General features: G+C 40.9%; 1 protein-coding gene across 2 annotated transcripts in view; it reads left to right on the top strand.

Moving 5' to 3' along the window:
* Positions 1 to 20,168, top strand: part of ATP9B (ATPase phospholipid transporting 9B (putative)) — a 581,467-nt gene that overhangs the window by 126,798 nt on the left and 434,501 nt on the right. For both annotated transcript variants that reach the window (XM_073631215.1, XM_073631214.1), the window contains exon 6: positions 3,132 to 3,190. In XM_073631215.1, the coding sequence (XP_073487316.1) occupies positions 3,132 to 3,190 (59 nt within the window). The remainder of the gene's footprint in view (positions 1 to 3,131; positions 3,191 to 20,168) is intronic.

Raw genomic sequence — 20,168 nt, 5'->3', positions numbered from 1 at the left:
GCCACACTGCTGCAAACTGCAGTGCTTTTTTATCCAGTGACTGTAATGAATTACTATTGACGCTTATTTCAGTGCTTGAATTCTGCATATTGCTGTAGGCTAAAGGCCTACATCTTGGTGGACTATAAAGTCTGGATGTGCAGCTACCACTGACAGCTTTGAACTTTTTTTATTGGTAATTACACAGCTGGTGAAGAATGCTTTTCTTTTGAGATGTTTTCAAAGAAAAAAATATAGTTCACTAAAATCTTTGCACAGACAACTATATCTATTGGTTTGTTTTGCAGCACTGCTCTCATCTAGTTAAAGTAACTCTGCATTATTTACATATTTACTTTTTCCCAAGTGAAGCTGCTTTCCTGAATTTCTAATCAGTTTAATATTTGAAAGAAATTACCCATTCTGTAATAATTTGAATATATTTGTTAAACATACTATGGCATACTGTGAAAAAAATTGTATTCTATAATATTCCTTCAAGATAATCTGTATGTCCCTGGTTTATATGATTAGAATATAGAAACACATTTATATTTTAATTTCTCCTTCAAAAATGTCAATTAGGTTATTTTGCTTTCCGAGTATGGTTGAGACAGTTCATATCTATTTATTTTTTAATTTGAAAAATCTTAGAAGTTGTATACTATTGCTTTGAACAGATTTTTTATGTGTAAAGTTCATTGTGTTTATGTTTATTTTATATTGTATTTCTCCTTTTTCTCTTTTTTGTTTTTTTCTCTTTTTATTGTATCTTTTTCTACCTGCTTATCCCTCACTGTACTTCTTCCGTCTGTCATTTTGTTTTAATGTTTATACCGAATAAAGTGGGTTGTTGGAGTGCAGCCGTCAGGATCTTCCTTGTCATTCTATCTTTTGCTTTAAAAATATGCTATCAAAATAAAAATTACATTTGTGTTTTTCTTTTTATGAAAAATATATTCTAGATTTGGTAATAGGGATCATGAAGTGTGTAATAGTGAAATTATTATTTTTATTTGTTATTATGTAAGTAGAAAATAGTAGCTAGGTGAAAAAAATGTAAAAGTAATTTCTTTTATTGGCTTTTTAATGGAAGACTATAATTATAAAATATATTTAACATTTTAATACTTCCGGGAATACGACCAGCATTGCAAAGTTAAGCAAAACAAAACTTGCTGCTGCATAGGAACCCTGTCACAATCACTTCTGGTGCAGAACTGCTGCTTGCTGCACATACTCATGGATCCTCATCTTTCAACATCAAAAGTCTGCACATCATCATTTCAAGGTTCCACGCTTAGTCTTTATACTGAGATATGTGCCCAAGCATTCTAATGATGACCTGCTGCAAGTGACTATTTTTACTTTCAATTGTATTTAAACCTAAAAAGAAAATGTAATATATTGTAGCTTATCAGTCCCTAGATGTGGTGGCTTCATTGTTTCCCGTTTTTTCAGGTTTTTCTTTTTCACCTGGGGATCCTGTCACCTAGGGGGTTAATGCTTGCTCACCATACTGTATATATGTAGGAGCAGTGTTGTCGCCCTAAGTTGCTTTCCTGATTTAGATTACAGAAAACCTTTCCCCTCCTCATCTTAATTACATAGGAGGAAGGTGCTCAGCAGTTCACAGAAGGTAGCTGAGAAGGCTGAAAGAGTGTTTAAGATTTCATGCCCAGCACGCAGGACGTTACAAGGAAACCAGGTTTCTGTCTGAATTAATAGGTATTTTTCTATACTTGCAGAAAATGTACTTGACCTGAAAAAAAACCAATGCAGCCTCAACATCTAAGTACTTGTGGGCTACAATGTGTTACATTTTTATTCTTGGGCTTAAATATACTTTGATAACCTGTCAAATGAAACCTGTCAAATGACCATATCAAGAATTGCAGATGTATTACCTACAACTGTTCTTATTCTGTGATTTGAATTATCTCAGTGTAAATATTAGGCTGGCTGTACACGGTTTGTATTTATATTTTTTTTTTTCATTCAGAGAACTAAAAAAAAATCCCTCTATCCATGAAAAAAAAAGGCTGAAGGGGGAATCCCCCTTGCCCCCCCCCCCCCCCCCTCAATGGGCACTTTATTTTGACAGTCGCACCTATCTCTTTCAGTGATGATTTCTGCTCTCCGTTCATGGAACCACTGAAAAAGAAATTACAGTTGCTTTTACCAGGCAACCACTGCAAAAGTTTAACCAAATCTTTGCCATGATTTCGTCTTTGCTTTGATGGATGGAGGTACCATGTATTACATTAAAAAAAACATGTCCAATTAATGTTTTTACCCCTTTAAATTTGTATTTTATTTAGGAGTATTTAAAGCAGGACTAAACCCATTGATTTAACTGTTTCCCAAAACAGGAACATTCAAGGCATGCCGCAAATAACATTCACAGTTGTTTGTGCTCTCAACTGAACTGTCAGGCCATCAAATGGCTGGTGTCATAACTGATAAAATGTGCACAATTGAGCTCCTGAATTCTAAACAATATGTATACTAACAAAGGTTGCACACAGTATTCTGCATGTCACCTATATAATGTACAGAATTCAGGCCAAAGAGTACATGTGTTTATAGAGTTTTGATGCTCAGGATATTGCTAGCTGAATGTTATAAGAGAACAGTTTAAATCATTGGTATAAAGTAAGGCTCTCTTTTTTTAGGCATTGTAAAAGGATTTTACTTTTGACAACCCTTTCCATTTATCCTAGGACCCCCTCCTCAAAAAAATTCAGATAACTATAGAGGAATGCCTATTATTCAAGACTTTATGAAACAAACATATTTGATTGTTAAAACACATTTTAAGAATGTCGATAAGGCAAAGTGGTGTTTTAATTGTTTTAATATCAATGATAAAATAAGCATTACTGACTAGAATTTAAAATGTTTACTCTGTAAGTGTTTCAAATGCTCTTCGTTGCCTTTTCAACTTAATGTAAATTTGGAAAATGAACTGAAGACAAAACTTGAGCCAGTGTGATGTTTTATATAAACAGAATGCCACATAACCAAAGGGAACAATTAACATGATAAAATATGCTATATAAATATGTGAATTGTGCTTCTGCCTTGTCTTCCAGATACAAATGCATATTCATTAGTCGTTTTTCAGATTTTGTTTGTCTTCTTCCTTGTAGGTAAAGTGCAAGTAAAAAGTTCGGATATCCAAGTTGGAGACCTTATTATAGTGGAAAAGGTAATAATTGCAGTTTATTGTTAAACACGTAGTATATTTTCTCAGATATTATTAGAACTTGGTCAGTCAGAGAAGTGATCAAATGATGTATGGAGTTTGTTGTCAAAAAATAAATACAGAATTTTTATTCTGGAACATAGGTTACTGAACAGGCTTCAGCAAAAATACCTTTGCATTCCCTTTCCAGGGTCCAGTGTACTCAAAAATGTAAAATTTCAAAGCTTTCTATGTTTTGAGTACTTGTCTGCTTCCTACTGCAGGTTCCTGTTGCCTTGTAAAACTTTCCATCATAATGATACGCCAAAATATAAAAAAAAAAAAAAAAAACTTGCAGAAGAAGGCAGGCAAACTCTCAACCATGGAAGTATTAAAATTTTATTTCCCCAAGGATGTTGGCGTTCTGGAGTACTGGAAGGGTATGTACTAGCATGACTATGTGCCTGCGCTGTAGTGCTTTGGCTTTATTACATTTAAAGGTTTTCTCTGTTAAAATCACGATTTACTGAATGCTTTATGATTGTCATTTTTCAAGGAAGCAATAGTTGTAAAGCAATTATATATGTTAGTTTTTTTAGAATATTTGGGGCTTTCCTAAAGTTGAGATCCAGAAGTAACTGCATTGCAGTTTAAAATCTCAGCAATTTCAATTTCTGGTTGCCAGAATATCTACGGTGGCTGTAGTGGCTATACAAATACATATAGTTGTTTGGGGTAACGGGCTGAAAGCTCATGTGAACCAGTTCAAAACTCTGAAATAACACACGTTCTGTTCTTGTGCAAATACCTGTGATGGGGGTGGTAATGCTCAGGATTAGCATTTTAGGACCCGTTCACACAGTATGTGTGAGTTGCACTGGGCTGGGCAGCCTTGCCCAATGCAGTCCCAAGGCATAGACAATGCAATTTGTGCTTCATTACAACACATCTGCACTGTTCCCTTCACAGTGTACACCAGCGACTGTGGTTTATCATGCCTGCTGGTGAGAATGAGCCCTTATGGTGCCTGTTAAATAGTAAATTCTATTTCTTAATCATACAGTACATGACACAAGCTCATTTAAGTCTTGATCATGGGTTATATTCTGCCATCTCCAGATGAGGACACTGGCAAACAAAGTGGTTAGGATAGCTAATATAACCCTTCCAACACCCAGCAATCCTCAGTTGTTTGCTAGAGTCCTTTAGATGATAATTGACCTCTCTCTACTGAAAGCACATTTCTGGCTTGTAATTTCTGATACTACTGGATGATTGAAGAATATGCTTGGTTCTGGTTGGTTCTACCCTGGGAAGGAGCTAGTACCCTGTTGTAGAGAGTCCTGTGCTTTGCCCTTTCCTCTTTCCTCTTTGGGGGCCCTCCCAACAGCTCTCACACCACTGTCCTCCCCCCCGCAGCCTGGGTGTAGTCCATGTATACCAAGCTCCTTGCCTTGAGTACAGAGTGGTGGGTAGCGGGAGTACCTTAGGATGGGAGTGGTGTGCCACGGCCTGCTCCCAGGTGAAAATAGCATACACCACTTTAAATGGTTTGTTGTGGCCAGGCATGCTAGGGAGATTGTGAAGTAACCCCTGTGACATATTCTGGAGGGCAATTGCCTGTTCTATTTGCTTACTTCTGCCCTCTGTAGGGGGTTCTCAGCCTATTCCCTGACTCCAGGCACCATCGTTAGTGCATTATTTTCTAACAAACAAGCACAGAACAGCTCTGGATTGTGATCCAAGTCTCTGCATTAGCCTTCACCAGGTTATCCAACAGCCTTTAGTCATGGGACACAGGATGGCTGCCCCACTTCTGCTCTCCAGCAACTGTCTCTGCAATAATCACGTTTGTGAGTATCCCACAAAGGATCATCCATCCTCAATGCACATGTTAGACAGAAAGGAAATTCGATGGGGGCACACCAGCACACAAGGTGTACAGAGTCATGAGGAGGTTATTCAGAATTCCGCTCAAAATTCTGCACCTGGGCCTTTGGACCACAGTTTCTACCTCTCGGATCCCACCTTATCTCTACGGGTACTCACCATTCCTCTTTTTTTTAACTTTTTTAAAAGGTGGAAGGTGAATCCTTGAATTCTGAGAGCTCCTCCCGGCAGGATGGGCAGCAACTCTTAATCACTGCTAAACTGAAAAGAAGCATTATATTTCTGGTTGATAAGGCGCGCTCCTGTTTGAAGTTGATCCTTCATCACCTGCTGGACCCAAGGTCACTAGTATGTACGGTAATCTCTTCCAAAGACTAAGAAACCTTCTAGGTCCTTTGTTCTGGATGAAAACGGGCCATGGCCAGACAAAATGTGTATACACCTCCTAGGCAATACCCGGTGGAGAAGGCCTAGAATAAAATGAAAAGTGGAAAGTGCCTGTCATGGTTTTGGCTATTTCCTGTATCAACCAATCCCTTACAGTTCCTATTGAGGATGTCTCAGTCTTCAAAGACCCAGTGGGCAAAAAGGTTTGAGGCCCTCCTCAAAGCCTATTTTGCTCTGTCGAGCTTTGCCACCATTGGTGGTTTCTTTGGTGATTTGCCAAACTCAAAAAGCCTAGGTCAATTGCAAGACAAGCAACCCCAAGTAATCCTGACAGATCCTTCTGTGCTCCAAAAACTGGCACTCTTCCTAGTAGCCTTGCACTATTGAGTGGACAGTTTGACAGACTGCTTTTGTCAAAATTATTATCTTGCGCTCATGTGAGTACAAATGCATAGGGTCCTCTGGCTGTGGAAATGGTCCGCTGAGATTGTTTTTAGAAAACATTTACAAAAACAATTGAGTATTGTCTGTGATACTTTTTTTATTTCCAGTAGCATTCAAATTTTCAGGACAAGCTTTCATTTAGTACCCCCTTCTTCAATGCAAGCAGTACTAATGCACAATGTTTTAGCAGCATGTTAATAAGAAAATCTCTGAGGAACACACATACACACACAGCAAGATCAATCTATCAAAAAGTGTCACGCACGAAAAAAGGGACCTTCAATATTACAGGATCATAGAACTGTACCTTCAGTAATGTGTGCCTCATTCAAGGCAAAAAATGAAACAAAGGATCTTTTGTTGGCAGGACAGACATTACACAAAGAATTCATTTATACAGACAGACCAATCAGGAACATTCAGAATATGATTTCTGCACACCTGTGGGACATAATTTCTCACAACCAGTAGACACTATGGAAGACCTAAATGTTTTGGTTTTTAAAGGGAACTTCAGAACTACTCCAGGAAGGAAAACTTTTGAACCAAGAATGATAATTCTATTTCATGCAAAAGGTGATAAAATAAATGTGGACCTTAGCTTTTAAAATCACTATCCAGCAGTTTCGCGACCTCCCTCACCTCTGTGACTCTTCCCCTCTCCCATTCCATAGCTCTCTTCCTGCCTTATCTCACTAATGACCATTTCTGTGTATGTGTGTGTTTGTTTTTTTTTTTCCTCAGAGATTTTCTTATTAACATTCTGATAAAACTTTGTGTGTTAGCACTCTTTGGACCTTGAAGAGGGGGTTACACCCCGAAAGCTTGTCCTGAAATTTTGGATGTTCGTGCAGATAAAAAAAAAGGATCACAGGCAGTACTCAATTGCTTTTGTAACAAGTGCACTAATATGACTGCAAACACCTTAAGTAAGAAACATTTAGAAATGATTACGTCTGACAAAGAATGACTCCTTGGAGAGCCTCTAGACACTTTTATTAAGGAAGTCATGGACAGATCACTCCCTAGTAAGATTAAAGCTAAGATGTTCATGGCAATTTCTTTCGATTTTGCATTTTTGTAAGAGTTCTTTTTATGCCTCCCAGACCTCCACTTCAACAGCCAAGTCCTCCACTCAGTTTGATCACAAGTCCTGGACATCTAAGCAAGTCAATTCTAGAGCCAAGGCCACCTCACAATAAAAGGGCTCCCCCACTCTCACAAGTGGTTTATATATCCTGGCCTTTTCAGCTACCTGGGCTCAGGGCATTTGAAATCTATGGGCCTAGTCTGTAATTGAATCCCTGTACCTAAGGAGAATTTCTAGCATTGATAAACATCAAAAATGCATATTTACATATTCCCATTTTTCCCTGCATCATTGGTTTCTGCAATTTATGGTGGGTGAGCAGCATTTTCAACTTGAGGGTCTTCCTTTTGGCTTTGGCCTATCCATGGCAACTTATATCTTTTCCAAGGTGCTTTTCCCAATCAGCACCATGCTTTTCTCTCAGGGAATCCACATTATCGGTTACCAGGACAACTTTCTTTGGAAGATCAGGATCTTGGCAGCCATTGTGTAGCAGAGCAGATGATACAGATACTCCAGAGCTTTAAGTGTATATCCAACCTATGGAAATCTGCATTGAACCCAACCCACTGCTTAGGAGTACCTAGGCCTAGACTTTGGACACAGCCCATACTTCAGTGTTTCTTCAGCGGGAAGAATGGTTGACCCTCTGAGCTCATATCTGGACCCTATGCTCCCAAAAGCTTTCAGTGGTCTGAGTATGCATTAGGGTATTGGTCCTCATGGTTGCCTCATTTAAGGTCGGTCATGGATTGGCCATGTCTGTGTCCCAAGGCAGGGAAATCTCTGACCTGGCGGCTGACTAGCCCTGCATTGGATATCAGGAAAGTCTTTCTCCTATTAAAGTGGTGTTCCGGCCGAAATTATACTTTTTAAATAAAAATACCCCTATAATACACAACCTTAATGTATTCTAATAAAGTTAGTCTGCAAACTAAGGTCTGTTTTGTTAGTTTATAGCAGTAGTTTGTTATTTTATAAACTTACAGCAGGCCGTGGCCATCTTAAGTGTGGGCATCTGAAGCCAGACTGTATTTCTTCCTGGATCTCATACTTGCAGATCTCGCACATGCTCAGTGCAGCACAAGCAGTGTAATAGGTTTCAGGTCAGGTTTCCATAGCAACGGCAGTTTCAGAGGAAGTTGCCGCCCTTTCCCAGAAGGCATTGCAAACAGGAAATGATGCGATGGGCCGCGGCCAGGGAGGAGGAAGTGAAAAATGAATACAGCAGATATACAGTAGGTGCTGAGAAAAAAAATAAAAACATATCCAATTTGTTTACAGTGAACAGTTTAGTGAAGGATGCTGAAGAGTTGTAAAAGTGGTTGGAACTCCACTTTAAACTAGCTGTTATCCTTTTCAGGATGAGGTGTCCTAGGGACAACTGTCAAATTGACGCCCAGACTTCCCATTATTGTTCACAAACTAAATGGCTGTACACAAGTGTCAAATATCGAGCCTGTTCGGCTGGTTTCTGTCGAAGGGGCATGATTGAAAAGGGTCTGCCGATCGGCAAACTATCAGCGCTCTCAGCCAATGGCTAAGAGCGCTGACCGGTGTGTTCTGTTGGGGGGGGGGGCGCGTCTCCAGCATCCTCCTGTCAGAACACAATAGTTGAGCAGGGGAGATCACTGTATTAGCATTGAATTGTAAGTACCGAATCTCCTCCCGAGCTCTTTCGTTTTTTTTCATTCAGCCCACTGTGTTGAACAAAAAAAAAAAATGAATACCGTGTACTAGGCTAACCACTTGACCTCCGGAAGAGTGCTCCCTCTTTATGACCAGGCCATTTTTTGCAATATGGCACTGCATTACTTTAACTGACAATTGCGCGGTCGTATGACACTGTATCCAAATAAAATGTATGTCCTTTTTTCCCCACAAATAGAACTTTCTTTTGGTGGTATTTGATCACCACGTGTTTCTTTATTTTTTGCGATATAAACAAAAAAAGAACGTCAACTTTGAAAAAAAAAAAAGAAAATATTTTTTACTTTCTGCTATAAAACATATACAATAAAAAAAATCTAATTTATTCATAAGTTTAGGCCAGTATGTATTCTGCTACATATTTTTTGAAAAAAAAAATCCTAATAAGCGTACATTGATTGGTTTGCGCAAAAGTTATAGCGTCTACAAACTATGGGATATTTTTATTTATTTTTTAGTAGTAATGTCAGCGATTAGTGACTTATATCGGGACTGCGATGTTGCGGCAGACAATTTGGACACTAACTGACACTTTTGACACTTTTTGGGGACCAGTGACATTATTACAATGATCAGTGTTAAAAAATATGCACGGTCACTTTACTGACACTGGCTGGGAAGGGGTTAACAAGGACGATCAAAGGGTTAAATGTGTGCCTAGCTTGTATTTGTGTACTGTGTGAGAGGTGCATTTACTAGGGGAAAGCATGGATCCATGTCCCTGTGTTGCAGGAACATAGAATCCATGCCTTCCCTACTGACAGATTGACAATATGCCTCGTTTTCATAGACGGGCCACCGTTCTGCCTTTCTCTTCAATCATCGGCGGGTGCCCATGGACATTGAGTCCACGGTACCCGCTCCTGGGCTCCTGTTGTGATTGATCACAGTGTTAGCGACCCGGCGGCGCGCATGCACGTGCCCTACTCAGAAGAGCTGGATCACGTATATATATCTGATCTGGTGCGGTCCTGTAGCAGGAAAACTGCTATAGGGCAGACCTGAACTGGTTAAAGTGATATTAAAGTCTTGTTTTTAAAAAAAAATAACTAAGCCACTGCACAGAGCAGCCCAGATTCTCCTCTTCTTGAGTCCCTCGCTGGCACTCCTAGCCTCCTTGCCCCATAGCAGCTTGTTATGGAGGCACCTGAGCTGAGACGCTGCTTTGTCTGTCCATTTAGACACGGAGCCACTGCTTGGCCCTGTCAAGTCTCTCTCTTCAGTGGCTCACTTACTTGGATTGACAGCAGCAGGTGCCAACGGCACCTACTACTGTCTTATCCAAGGAGGAGAGAGTGTCCCAGACCGCCGAGACTCTTGTGCAACATCACTGGATTGAGATGGGGCTCAGGTAAGTATTAGGGGGGCTGCTGCACACCAAAGTTCTTTTATCTTAATGCATAAAATATATTAATATAAAAAACCTTCTGCCTTTGGAACCACTTTAAGAGCCTTTAAAACCACTTTAAGGGCCATTAGCCTATCCATGCTGTGGTGGACCAACCAGCTTTAGAGGTGACCGACAAAGGCTGTCTGACAGTGCTACAACCATGGCTTACATCATTCATCAAGGTGGCACCAGAAGCCACGTGGCTCTACAATAAGTGGATTCAATTCTGGTTTGGGCCGTAATGCATTTTCTAGTCCTATCCGCAGTCCATGATCCTGAAGTAGACAATTTGGCAGGTGGACTTTCTGAGTCATCAGCACCAGCATACAGGTGTATAGTTTCTTCACTCCTATGTTTTTTTTTTTCCATCTGTAACCGCTGGGGGACAATGGACATAGGTATTGGTCAAAAACTATTAAAAGTTTGTGAACTAATATTTTTATATTTGTTTCAGTTATTTGTAAAACATTTATTTTTCTAATACAAATTAAAACTGAATACAGAGGGCTTCCATGATATATTGTTTGCAAACATTTGGTCACTTTTAAAAAAGGATGCCTACCACTGTTTGCTTTGACCTGTCTGAAGCCTCGTATGAGTCTGTATTTGTTGGGAAAGATCAGAAAGGAGGGCACATCCTTATTTATTAAGCTGTTTGTCTAATTTGATTTTCTGCTATTCAATTCTGTTCCCAATTGTAACATTTAACATAAGAGTTAGATGGCTTGGAGAAGGTCTACAGGCTTCTGCTTGCAGGTGGTAAAATTTGAAATATGTGTATGTATATTTTTCATATTTATACATCCAAGAACTAATACCTAATAAAAAATAGGTTAAACGCTGTACAACCCCTTTATGGATTATTTAATACTCCTTTTTTTTTTTTTTTTTTGCCTTTACTACTTCAGATGAACTGACAGGTATAAGCACCACCTGATCATATTTGGTGCCTCATGCAATGTTAATTAATGCACCCAACAAAAAGAAATCATTTAGTGAAGTCCCTAGTAATACCTTGTTTTCAAAAGTTCTGTTAGCATATCTATACAGTAATCTGCAGGTATGGCTACAATTGTATAGATTGTATAGAACATTGGTCAGTAGATACATGTTTTCTATTATAAGAGTTCTATTTCTTGATTATTGCAATGGCAAAGGAGCTGATCTTAGCATTTGACTAGAAGATGCATCAACAGCATTTCAACAGTGAAATTAATGAGTCATTTCAGAGGACGATCCATATGTTTACAACTAAAGCAAACAGTCTGTGTGAAGTGTTCAATTTTCATGCCACAAAGAAAAGACTTTAGTTTAAGCACCTGGTTATTTTTCAAGCCAATCTAACATCCTAATTACTAGGGGAAACATAATAGTGCATGGCTGAATTTGATTGTATATTAAACAGACAGTACAGTATTTAAAATTCAGAAGAAAAAAATATTCCAACATATAAGTTGGACTTGTATATGTCGTGATGCTTATTAAAATATTTGTAAAAATCATGAAGAAGTTTGATATGTATATTTTAAGTAACTGTATTGAAGCAGTTTTCTCTTTCAACTCTTTTACCTACATTCAGAATTATTATTCTTAGGTGCATGAATTGTTCAAAGCTTACTCAATAGCCAATTGAAGGGTCACACCACCCAAAGGGAATTTTTTTTTTTCTTGAATTTAGCTATTCACAGCTTCTTGAAACTTTTTCAGACTGCAATGATACCACTGCTTCGCACAGGGGGCAAGGATCCCACAGCAGCTACTGGAAAGGACAGGGTTTTCTACTTAGGATCTGGTTGCTTTGAAAGGAAAAGAAACGACTAAAACACAAAATTATTGAAACCAGTATGGAAAAAGAATGAAATCGTTACCCACCTTGTGGTGTTGGTCTGCCTTTGGCATCCAAGACGGCCTGAATTCTACTAGGAATTGACAAATATAAGTCTTGGATGGTGGATAATGGAATCTGGTACTGAAATCTTCATGCAAAGATCCGGGTCACAATTCTGTGCAATGTCCTTTTGTCTCTTTCGTTAAGTTGACCATGTCAACTTCTTATGCTTATCGGAGGACGTTTTCCCGGAAATTATATATGCCATCATAAGCCTTTGATACTCTATCTCGCGACACCACAAATAAATTGGCAACTTCAGTCAGAGGCACCAGCTAAGCTGGCACTGACAATTTGCCCTTTTTGAAACTCAGTAAGCTCTGACATGACTCTGTATTACTAGCAGCGCATGCAGTGAATGATGAAAGTGAGGCTTCTCACTTGTTAGATAGCTGTCACATCACACAGCGGAAGCAAAAGAATGTTACATCACTTCCACTTTCAACGTAAAACATGTCTTCACTTTCACACCTGCAAATCATGTTTATATATTTTTTGCCCAACCCCTGTACAGTATTTAGCTCATTTAAACTTAAGATTCACTTGGCTTTAAGTGGGTTTAAAAAGTAGTATGGAATCAGGAAATAATTTCTGATTAGTTTATATTTTATTATTATTTGACCTCAATTGATAAAAAGTGTTAAAATATATATTTTATTTGTCAGAAACTAGCTGGATCATAGCTGACTTCTTATACAGCTCTAGCCTTATTTTGTGTGGTGCTTAGTTTGCATGTTTTAGATGGATGTTTCAAGTTGTGTAGGTACGTTCATTATCTGTTTCTACAATGTATGCTTGTGTAAAAATTGTTTCAACAAATTTAAAAGTTATTCTTAACATTCTCTCCCCTGTTTAGTTGCATATGGGATTAGATTGTCTTTCAGATTTTTTTTTTTTATCGTGTCACAGTTAGCACTACAATCAAAAAGAGCTTTACTGAAAAGAGCAGATGTATAAAACATCTGTAAATGGCTGAATGCACAGTGTGCTTTTGCAGCCTTAGGTCAGCCTTTTGCACTCTCTATGAATTGGCTCTGCTAAATAAAAATACACAGCAAGAACATCTGTTACACTTCTGCTCTCTAGCAGAGTTTTATGGTAGTTTTCTTATGATGTCATCATATAGCTTACCAGCAGATTGTATTGTCTACTAGCCTGTGGCACTTTACTTCAATTATCTACATATGACATACTATATCAAGTGTTATATTTCCTCTTACTTCGGCACCTCAGCGCTCTTGAATTGAGGGTGTAAGTTACGGTAGATGGTGAAGAACAGGCTTTGTAAATTAATGGATGCTAAATCTGCCCACATTTCTATAGACAGAGACTGCATTTTTAAAATTTAATTTTTTGTAAGAAAAATCACTTATGCCCGAGCACATATTTTTTTTCAAATGCAGCAAAAGCTCTAATTGTTTTTCTATAACACCGTTTCTGATTTCCAGCTGGGGTTCGATAGTCAGTTCTCCCACCTTTAGTAATTTTTCTTTATATGTTTTGAGCTAACATATTTCAGACCTTATCTATTCTTTTTTGTGATGGATACCTGCACAGTGGGAGATCATTTCTGCAACATACCTGTTTGCTATTTTTGGAAACTGCAGTTGGCTCTGCAACAGCGAAAATCTAGCAGCACCACAACTTTTAAATTCCATTTGATCAAAGTTTATTCAAACTCTAGAACCCATTTTTTTTTATTGTAGCTTAGCAGTCCTTAGATGTGTTGGTTGCATTATTTTCACCTGTGATCGTGCCAGTAGCCCACTTCCTGTTTTAGGTTGACAACACTTACTGTATTATATCTTTGGAGAAGCACAGTAGGCTGCTTACTTCTAATTTGGACCACAGACCACCTCCCTCTCCCTTCTTCTTTATACAGTAGTGGGGAGGTGTTCTGTAGTCCAAAGAGGTACACTGAGCCAGGTTGATAACACTGCTTGGGATTAAAGTGCAGCAGAGGCAGAGTGCACAGAAGTTAAGGACCCACTGGATTTCTGGTAAGATCAATATGTATTTTTCTCTATTTCAGCATTTTTAAAGAGACAAAAAAAGGGGGAGAATGTACATGTATTCAAGTTATTTTCCCATTAGGAATCAGTGTGGAGATGGTGAAACAAGCAGCTGCTTCTTCAGACCAGAAGAGATGTAAAAAGACACTTTGCCTTCCCACACCAACCCAGTCAGTTTTCTGGACAATCAGTGAAAATCTCTTTATCGCTTTGTATTTGGATGAATAGATTAAATTCCTCGGGGATTGTAATAGTTGCAAGCGCTGCGCTAATAAAACTATCCAAGGTGCAGTAGAGGAAAATTCCAGCACTGATTTGCACGTCCGAACACCATCATTCAGGTTCAGGTTTCCCATTGATGATTGCGGATGCTGCGGTGTAGCTGATGAGCATATCCCCTTGCTGCTGAAACTGCCATTTGGTTGATTACATATGCTTACAACAGTCTATCTGAGGGCAAGATGCAGTGTGTTTGGGTGATGGTGGTGGTTTCTTTACACCAATGACATCCGATCTCAACTCCAGCAATCATTCATCTGACTAATTTATGGACTATGTTTATGGATCCGTTTGACCTATCTAATTAGCACTGCACCTTTTGCCATATTCAAGATATGACACAGGGACACAGGATCAGTGGAAATTCATAAACAATAAAATTAGGCTACTTTCACACTTAGGTGCTTTACAGGCGCTATAGCGCTAAAAATAGCGTCTGCATAGCACCTGTAAAGAGCCTCTCCTCTCACTCCAGTGTGAAAGCCCAGGTGCTTTCACACTGGAGTGTGCACTGGCAGGACGCCAAAAAAAGTCCTGCAAGCTGCATCTTTGAGGCGCTAGCGCCCCTTCCCATTGAAATCAATGGGCAGTGGCACCGAAGAGCCGGCAAAACTCCGTTGCAGCGGCGCTTTGCAGGTGCGTTTAATCCTTTTTCAGCTGTTAGCTGGGGTTAAAAGCGCCACGCTATCGGCCAAAAGTACAAAAATTACGGTAATGCTCTGCTTTACCGCCAACGCCCCCAACATCAGTGTGAAAGCCTAATACTTTCGCCATAAAAAGAAATTGACACTGGCAAAAAAAAAGCGTTGGCCAGCCAGGTATAACACCTCCCACTATTATCATGCATCTGATTTTTGCTAGCATCCAAAAGTTTTGTCATTTTTATTTCCTCAAAATAGTTCTTCCTTTAATCAAGACTTCACTATTATGCTTCTAGACTGAGCTTTTTTTGCAGCAATGTCAGGGCTAATCTGTGGCCATATCTTGGAGGTCGTACCCAGACCCCACTAGACGAAAGATAGCGGAACCTGCCTGTAATACAGTCTTCGGCCACTGGACTCTGATTGTGGGGTCTCCTAGACCTATCTGTACTGTGTTAATTAGCCACAGAGTTCTTTATACATCCATAGCTGTGGCACAGTCTCTAGTGGTCCTTTGCACACTATGTTAGCCATAGAGCACTCCGTAGGTCTTAAACAGTGGTAAGTCTCTGAGGGCTCCCCTGTCCTATGTTTGAGCACTGGGAACTATTATTTTACTTACTACTTTTAAGCGCCAATGTTTTCCCCTGTTACTGTCAGATTCACAGAAAGAGTTAATGCACTGGTGGATTTCATGCTGCAGCATTACTCATGCGCTCTATATACTGTATTGCATTGCTTCCTTTTCCTTGTAAGGCAGAATCTCTATCACTGCTTTAATTGCAAAGGACATGCGGTTTTTACCTCCCTTCATTGTCTTAGTTACATCTTGCTATTATCCTCTCCTACTTTCAGCAGCAGGTTTGTTGGTACCCAGCATGTTCTTGATGTTTTAAATTAAAGGATAAGTTCACCTTTATGTGTTACATGTTATACTCATATTTAGGGAGTAACATGTAACATGCTCCTATCCACCTACCTCCAGTCACCAGTGCTCCCCGTTCTGTGATAGCGGATTGGGAACCTTCTCCCTGCACCTACCGTCACAATTTGAAAACAACAAGGCCATGCGGGCTCTGCTCACATGGCTGCATCACTCATTCACAGTTTTCTGTGAATGAATAGACTACAAGTACCGTCAGTAGTTACGGCTGATGGCTTTTAGTTCTCAATGAACCATGAGGGCACTGAATTTTTCTGCAATTCAGTAACTGCCTGCCCATATCAGAGGTATGGACAGACAGCTGACTGAGTCTGCAAGATCCAGGCATTGCCCCTACAATGCTTTACAGGAGGTAATGTAAAAAAATAATAAATTCACATTTTTTTAACCTGCAACCGTCCAACAATGTGCTGCGGGATGTCTAGATCCTACAAAGGTTGGTTGGATCCTGAATCTTCAAAATCAGTGCCAAAACTGACTGATTGCTTGAAATATCAGGGGTCTCACTCTGGACACAGCTCGAACCAGAGTTTTTCTTCCACTAGAAAATTTTCACTCTCCACTCCCTTGCTTTGACTGGACAGTCCAAGATCTGTCCAACCATGCAATACTGCATGGGAGTTCTGGGCTTGATGGTAGTCTTATTTGAGGCAGTCCCATTTACTTAGGTTCACCCCAAACCCCTATAACATTTTGTTTGTGGAACAAATTATGTGCCTGACACCCCAAACCAGATTATCTTTTAATACGGTGGCTCAGGTATTCCAGTCCTAGAGTCCTTCCATTTATCTAGATAGATATTTACAACCGATGCCAGCCTGAGAAGGGGTCCTAGACACCCTATTTGTGTGGAAAACTCATCTCACAAACAACATACTGGAGCTCTGAGCAATTTGGTTGTCCTTGCAACAAGGGATCTCTTGACTTCATGGCCGTCTGATCTAGACTCACTTGGACAATGCCACAAAAGTGTCTTATGGGAGGAACCATTAGTCTTGCTGCAGATAGAGAAGCAGAACCAATTCCTAGGAAGAACTTAAAATATAATTAAAGCCATTTTTTCATTTTGGATGAAGTAAGGCTTGATTCACATCCATACATGTTGCTTTTGGGTGTTTCTGCAGTGCTTTTTGTGGTGTTTGCCACGTTTGTGACACGCGTTTTTACGGCAATTTTACCGCGATTTGCGTTTTTCGTTTTTTTTTTTACGCTGTATATAGCCGGTTGCTAAGGAGGGGGTGGGGAAGCCGGCCGCCGCGTCCTTAACAACCGATGAGTCATCAGTTGTCAGCGGGCTTCCCGCTCAGTGTAAAAAAAAAAAGAATTGCCGGCTAAAAAAAAATCGAGAGAAAAAACGGCATGGGGTCCCCCCCAGGTTCATACCAGGCTCTGCGCCCCCCACCCCAAAGCACCTTGCCCCCATGTTGATGGGGACAAGGGCCTCTTCCCGACAACCCTTGCCCGGGGGTTGTCGGGGTTTACGGGGCGGGGGGGCTTATCGGAATCTGGAAGCTCCCTTTAACAAGGGGGCCCCTAGATTCCACCCCCCTCTATGTGAATGAGTATGGGGTACATTGTACCCCTACCCATTCACTAAAAAAAAAAGTAGTGTAGTGTTAAAAAAAACAGTAGACAGTTTTTGACAAGTCTCTTATTAGGTAGCTCCCGGGGTCTCTTCCGACTTCTTCACTCTCTTCTCCGCGCTCTCCGGTTCTTCTCCCGCTGTCCGGTGCCTTCTGCCGGGTTCTTCTGCTCTTTTGCCTGCTCTTTTACTAGCTCTTGCCTGGTCTTCCCCGTCATCTTCTTCCCTCTTCTCTTCTTCCGATTTTGACTCGACGCTCTCTCCCGCTGTAATACCATGTGTGCGGTGCGCAACGACTTATATAGACATGGGTCGGGGTCACCGGTTGATGTCATCCGGTGACCACGTCCCCTTATGACGTCACAGCCCGGGGCATGATGGGTCAGTGACGTCACAAGGGGGCGTGGGCTTCAGATGACTTAATTCGATTGCCACGCCCCATCATTATTTAAAAAATGCAGGACATCGGCGCCGACAGATCAGCGGGACGCAGCATCAGAGGAGAGTCGTCGGCGGGAGGAAGAAGAACACCGGACAAAGAAGTCAGAAGAAGAGCGGAAGAAGCAGGGGGAGAAGGAGAAGAACGGAGTATGAAGATGCGGGAGAAGATGGAGGAACACCGGAGGAAGAAGCGGAGAAGAAGAAGATTTTTAATAAAAGACTTAAAGACAAAAACTGTCTACTGTATTTTTTAACTACACTACTTTTTTCCAGGTGAATGGGTAGGGGTACATTGTAACCTATACTCAATCACATAGGGGGGGCTGGAATCTGAGGGCCCCCTTGTTAAAGGGGGCTTCCAGATTCCGATAAGCCCCCCGCCTGCAAACCTCGCCTGAAAACCCTGACAACCACCGGGCAAGGGTTGTCGGGAAGAGGCCCTTGTCCCCATGAACATGGGGGCAAGATGCTTTGGAGTAGGGGGGCAGAGCCCTCCCTGCCCCAAAGCATCCATCCCCCATGTTGAGGGCATGTGCCCTGGTATGGTTCATGAGGGGGGGTCACTCGCTCGTCCCCTCCCTTTTCTGATTTGCCGGGCTGAATGTTCGGATAAGGGTATGGTATGGATTTTGGGGGGGCCCCCAAGCCATTTTTTTAAAGTTTTGGCATGGGGGGGTCCCCTCTGAATCCATACTAGACCCAAGAGCCTGGTATGACCCTGGGGGGGGGGGGGGGGGCCCACGCTGTTTTTTTTCACAATTTTTTTTTTTAGCCAGCATTTTTTTTTTTTTTTACATTGAGCATGAAGCCAGCTGACAGCTGATGACTCATCGGTTGTTAAGGACACGGCGGCTGGCTTCCTGGCCCCCTACTTAGCAACCAGCTATATACAGTGTAAAAAAAAGAAATAAACAAAACCGCAAATCGTGGTAAAAACACGGTACTTGCATTTTGGATGCGGGTCCATTGAATTCTATTACAAAAAAATGCTGCATTTTGCAGGAAAAGGGTCCCCGACCCTTTCCAAAAACGCAGAGGCACAAAAATGCATTGATGTGAACATGTTCCATAGAAACCCATGTTAAAAAATTTCCCTGCATTTATGCAAAATGCATCAAAAAACGCATTAGTGTGAATCGAGCCTAAGGGAGGGTTATAACCCCTGTCAGTTTGTTTCTGGTGATACTCATACCACCAACTGGCCCAAACGAATGGGATACTCTGACCTCCTCTACCTCTTGGCAGACTCTTCATGGGCTCTTCCAGATTGACTTGATCTTCTGTTTCATGGACTGATTTACCAGCCTGCTTCATGGTTACCTTTCTTGTTGCCATCACCTCTGTGAGATGTGTTTATTATTATTATTATTATTCACGATTTATATAGCGCCAACAGTTTACACAGCGCTTTACAATGTATAGGGGGGACAAGACAATTACAGTACAGTTCAATACAAAAGGTACAGGAGGGCCCTGCTCGTAGAGATGCTTTGGAGTAGGGGGGGCAGAGCCCTCCCTGCCCCAAAGCACCCATCCCCCATGTTGAGGGCATGTGCCCTGGTATGGTTCATGAGGGGGGGCACTCGCTCGTCCCCTCCCTTTCCTGATTTGCCGGGCTGAATGTTCGGATAAGGGTCTGGTATGGATTTTGGGGGGACCCCCAAGCCATTTTTTTTAAGTTTTGGCATGGGAGGTCCCCTCTGAATCCATACTAGACCCAAGAGCCTGGTATGGACCTGGGGGGGGGGGAGCCCACGCTGTTTTTTTCACAATTTTTTTTTTAGCCAGCATTTTTTTTTTTTTTACATTGAGCATGAAGCCAGCTGACAGCTGATGACTCATCGGTTGTTAAGGACACGGCTGGCTTCCTGGCCCCCTACTTAACAACCAGCTATATACAGTGTAAAAAAAAAAGAAATAAACAAAACCGCAAATCGTGGTAAAAACGCGGTACTTGCATTTTGGATGCGGGTCCATTGAATTCTATTACAAAAAAATGCTGCATTTTGCAGGAAAAGGGTCCCCGACCCTTTCCAAAAACGCAGAGGCACAAAATGCATTGATGTGAACATGTTCCATAGGAACCCATGTTAAAAAATTTCCCTGCATTTATGCAAAATGCATCAAAAAACGCATTAGTGTGAGTCGAGCCTAAGGGAGGGTTATAACCCCTGTCAGTTTGTTTCTGGTGATACTCATACCACCAACTGGCCCAAACGAATGGGATACTCTGACCTCCTCTGCCTCTTGGCAGACTCTTCATGGGCTCTTCCAGATTGACTTGATCTTCAGGATTTAGCCAGTG

This window comes from Aquarana catesbeiana, linkage group LG05 (genome assembly GCF_042186555.1).
Source record: "Aquarana catesbeiana isolate 2022-GZ linkage group LG05, ASM4218655v1, whole genome shotgun sequence".
Classification (NCBI taxonomy): Eukaryota; Metazoa; Chordata; class Amphibia; order Anura; family Ranidae; genus Aquarana; species Aquarana catesbeiana.
Note: the sequence above shows the minus strand (reverse complement) of the source record. Positions and strands in the feature narration are given on the sequence as shown.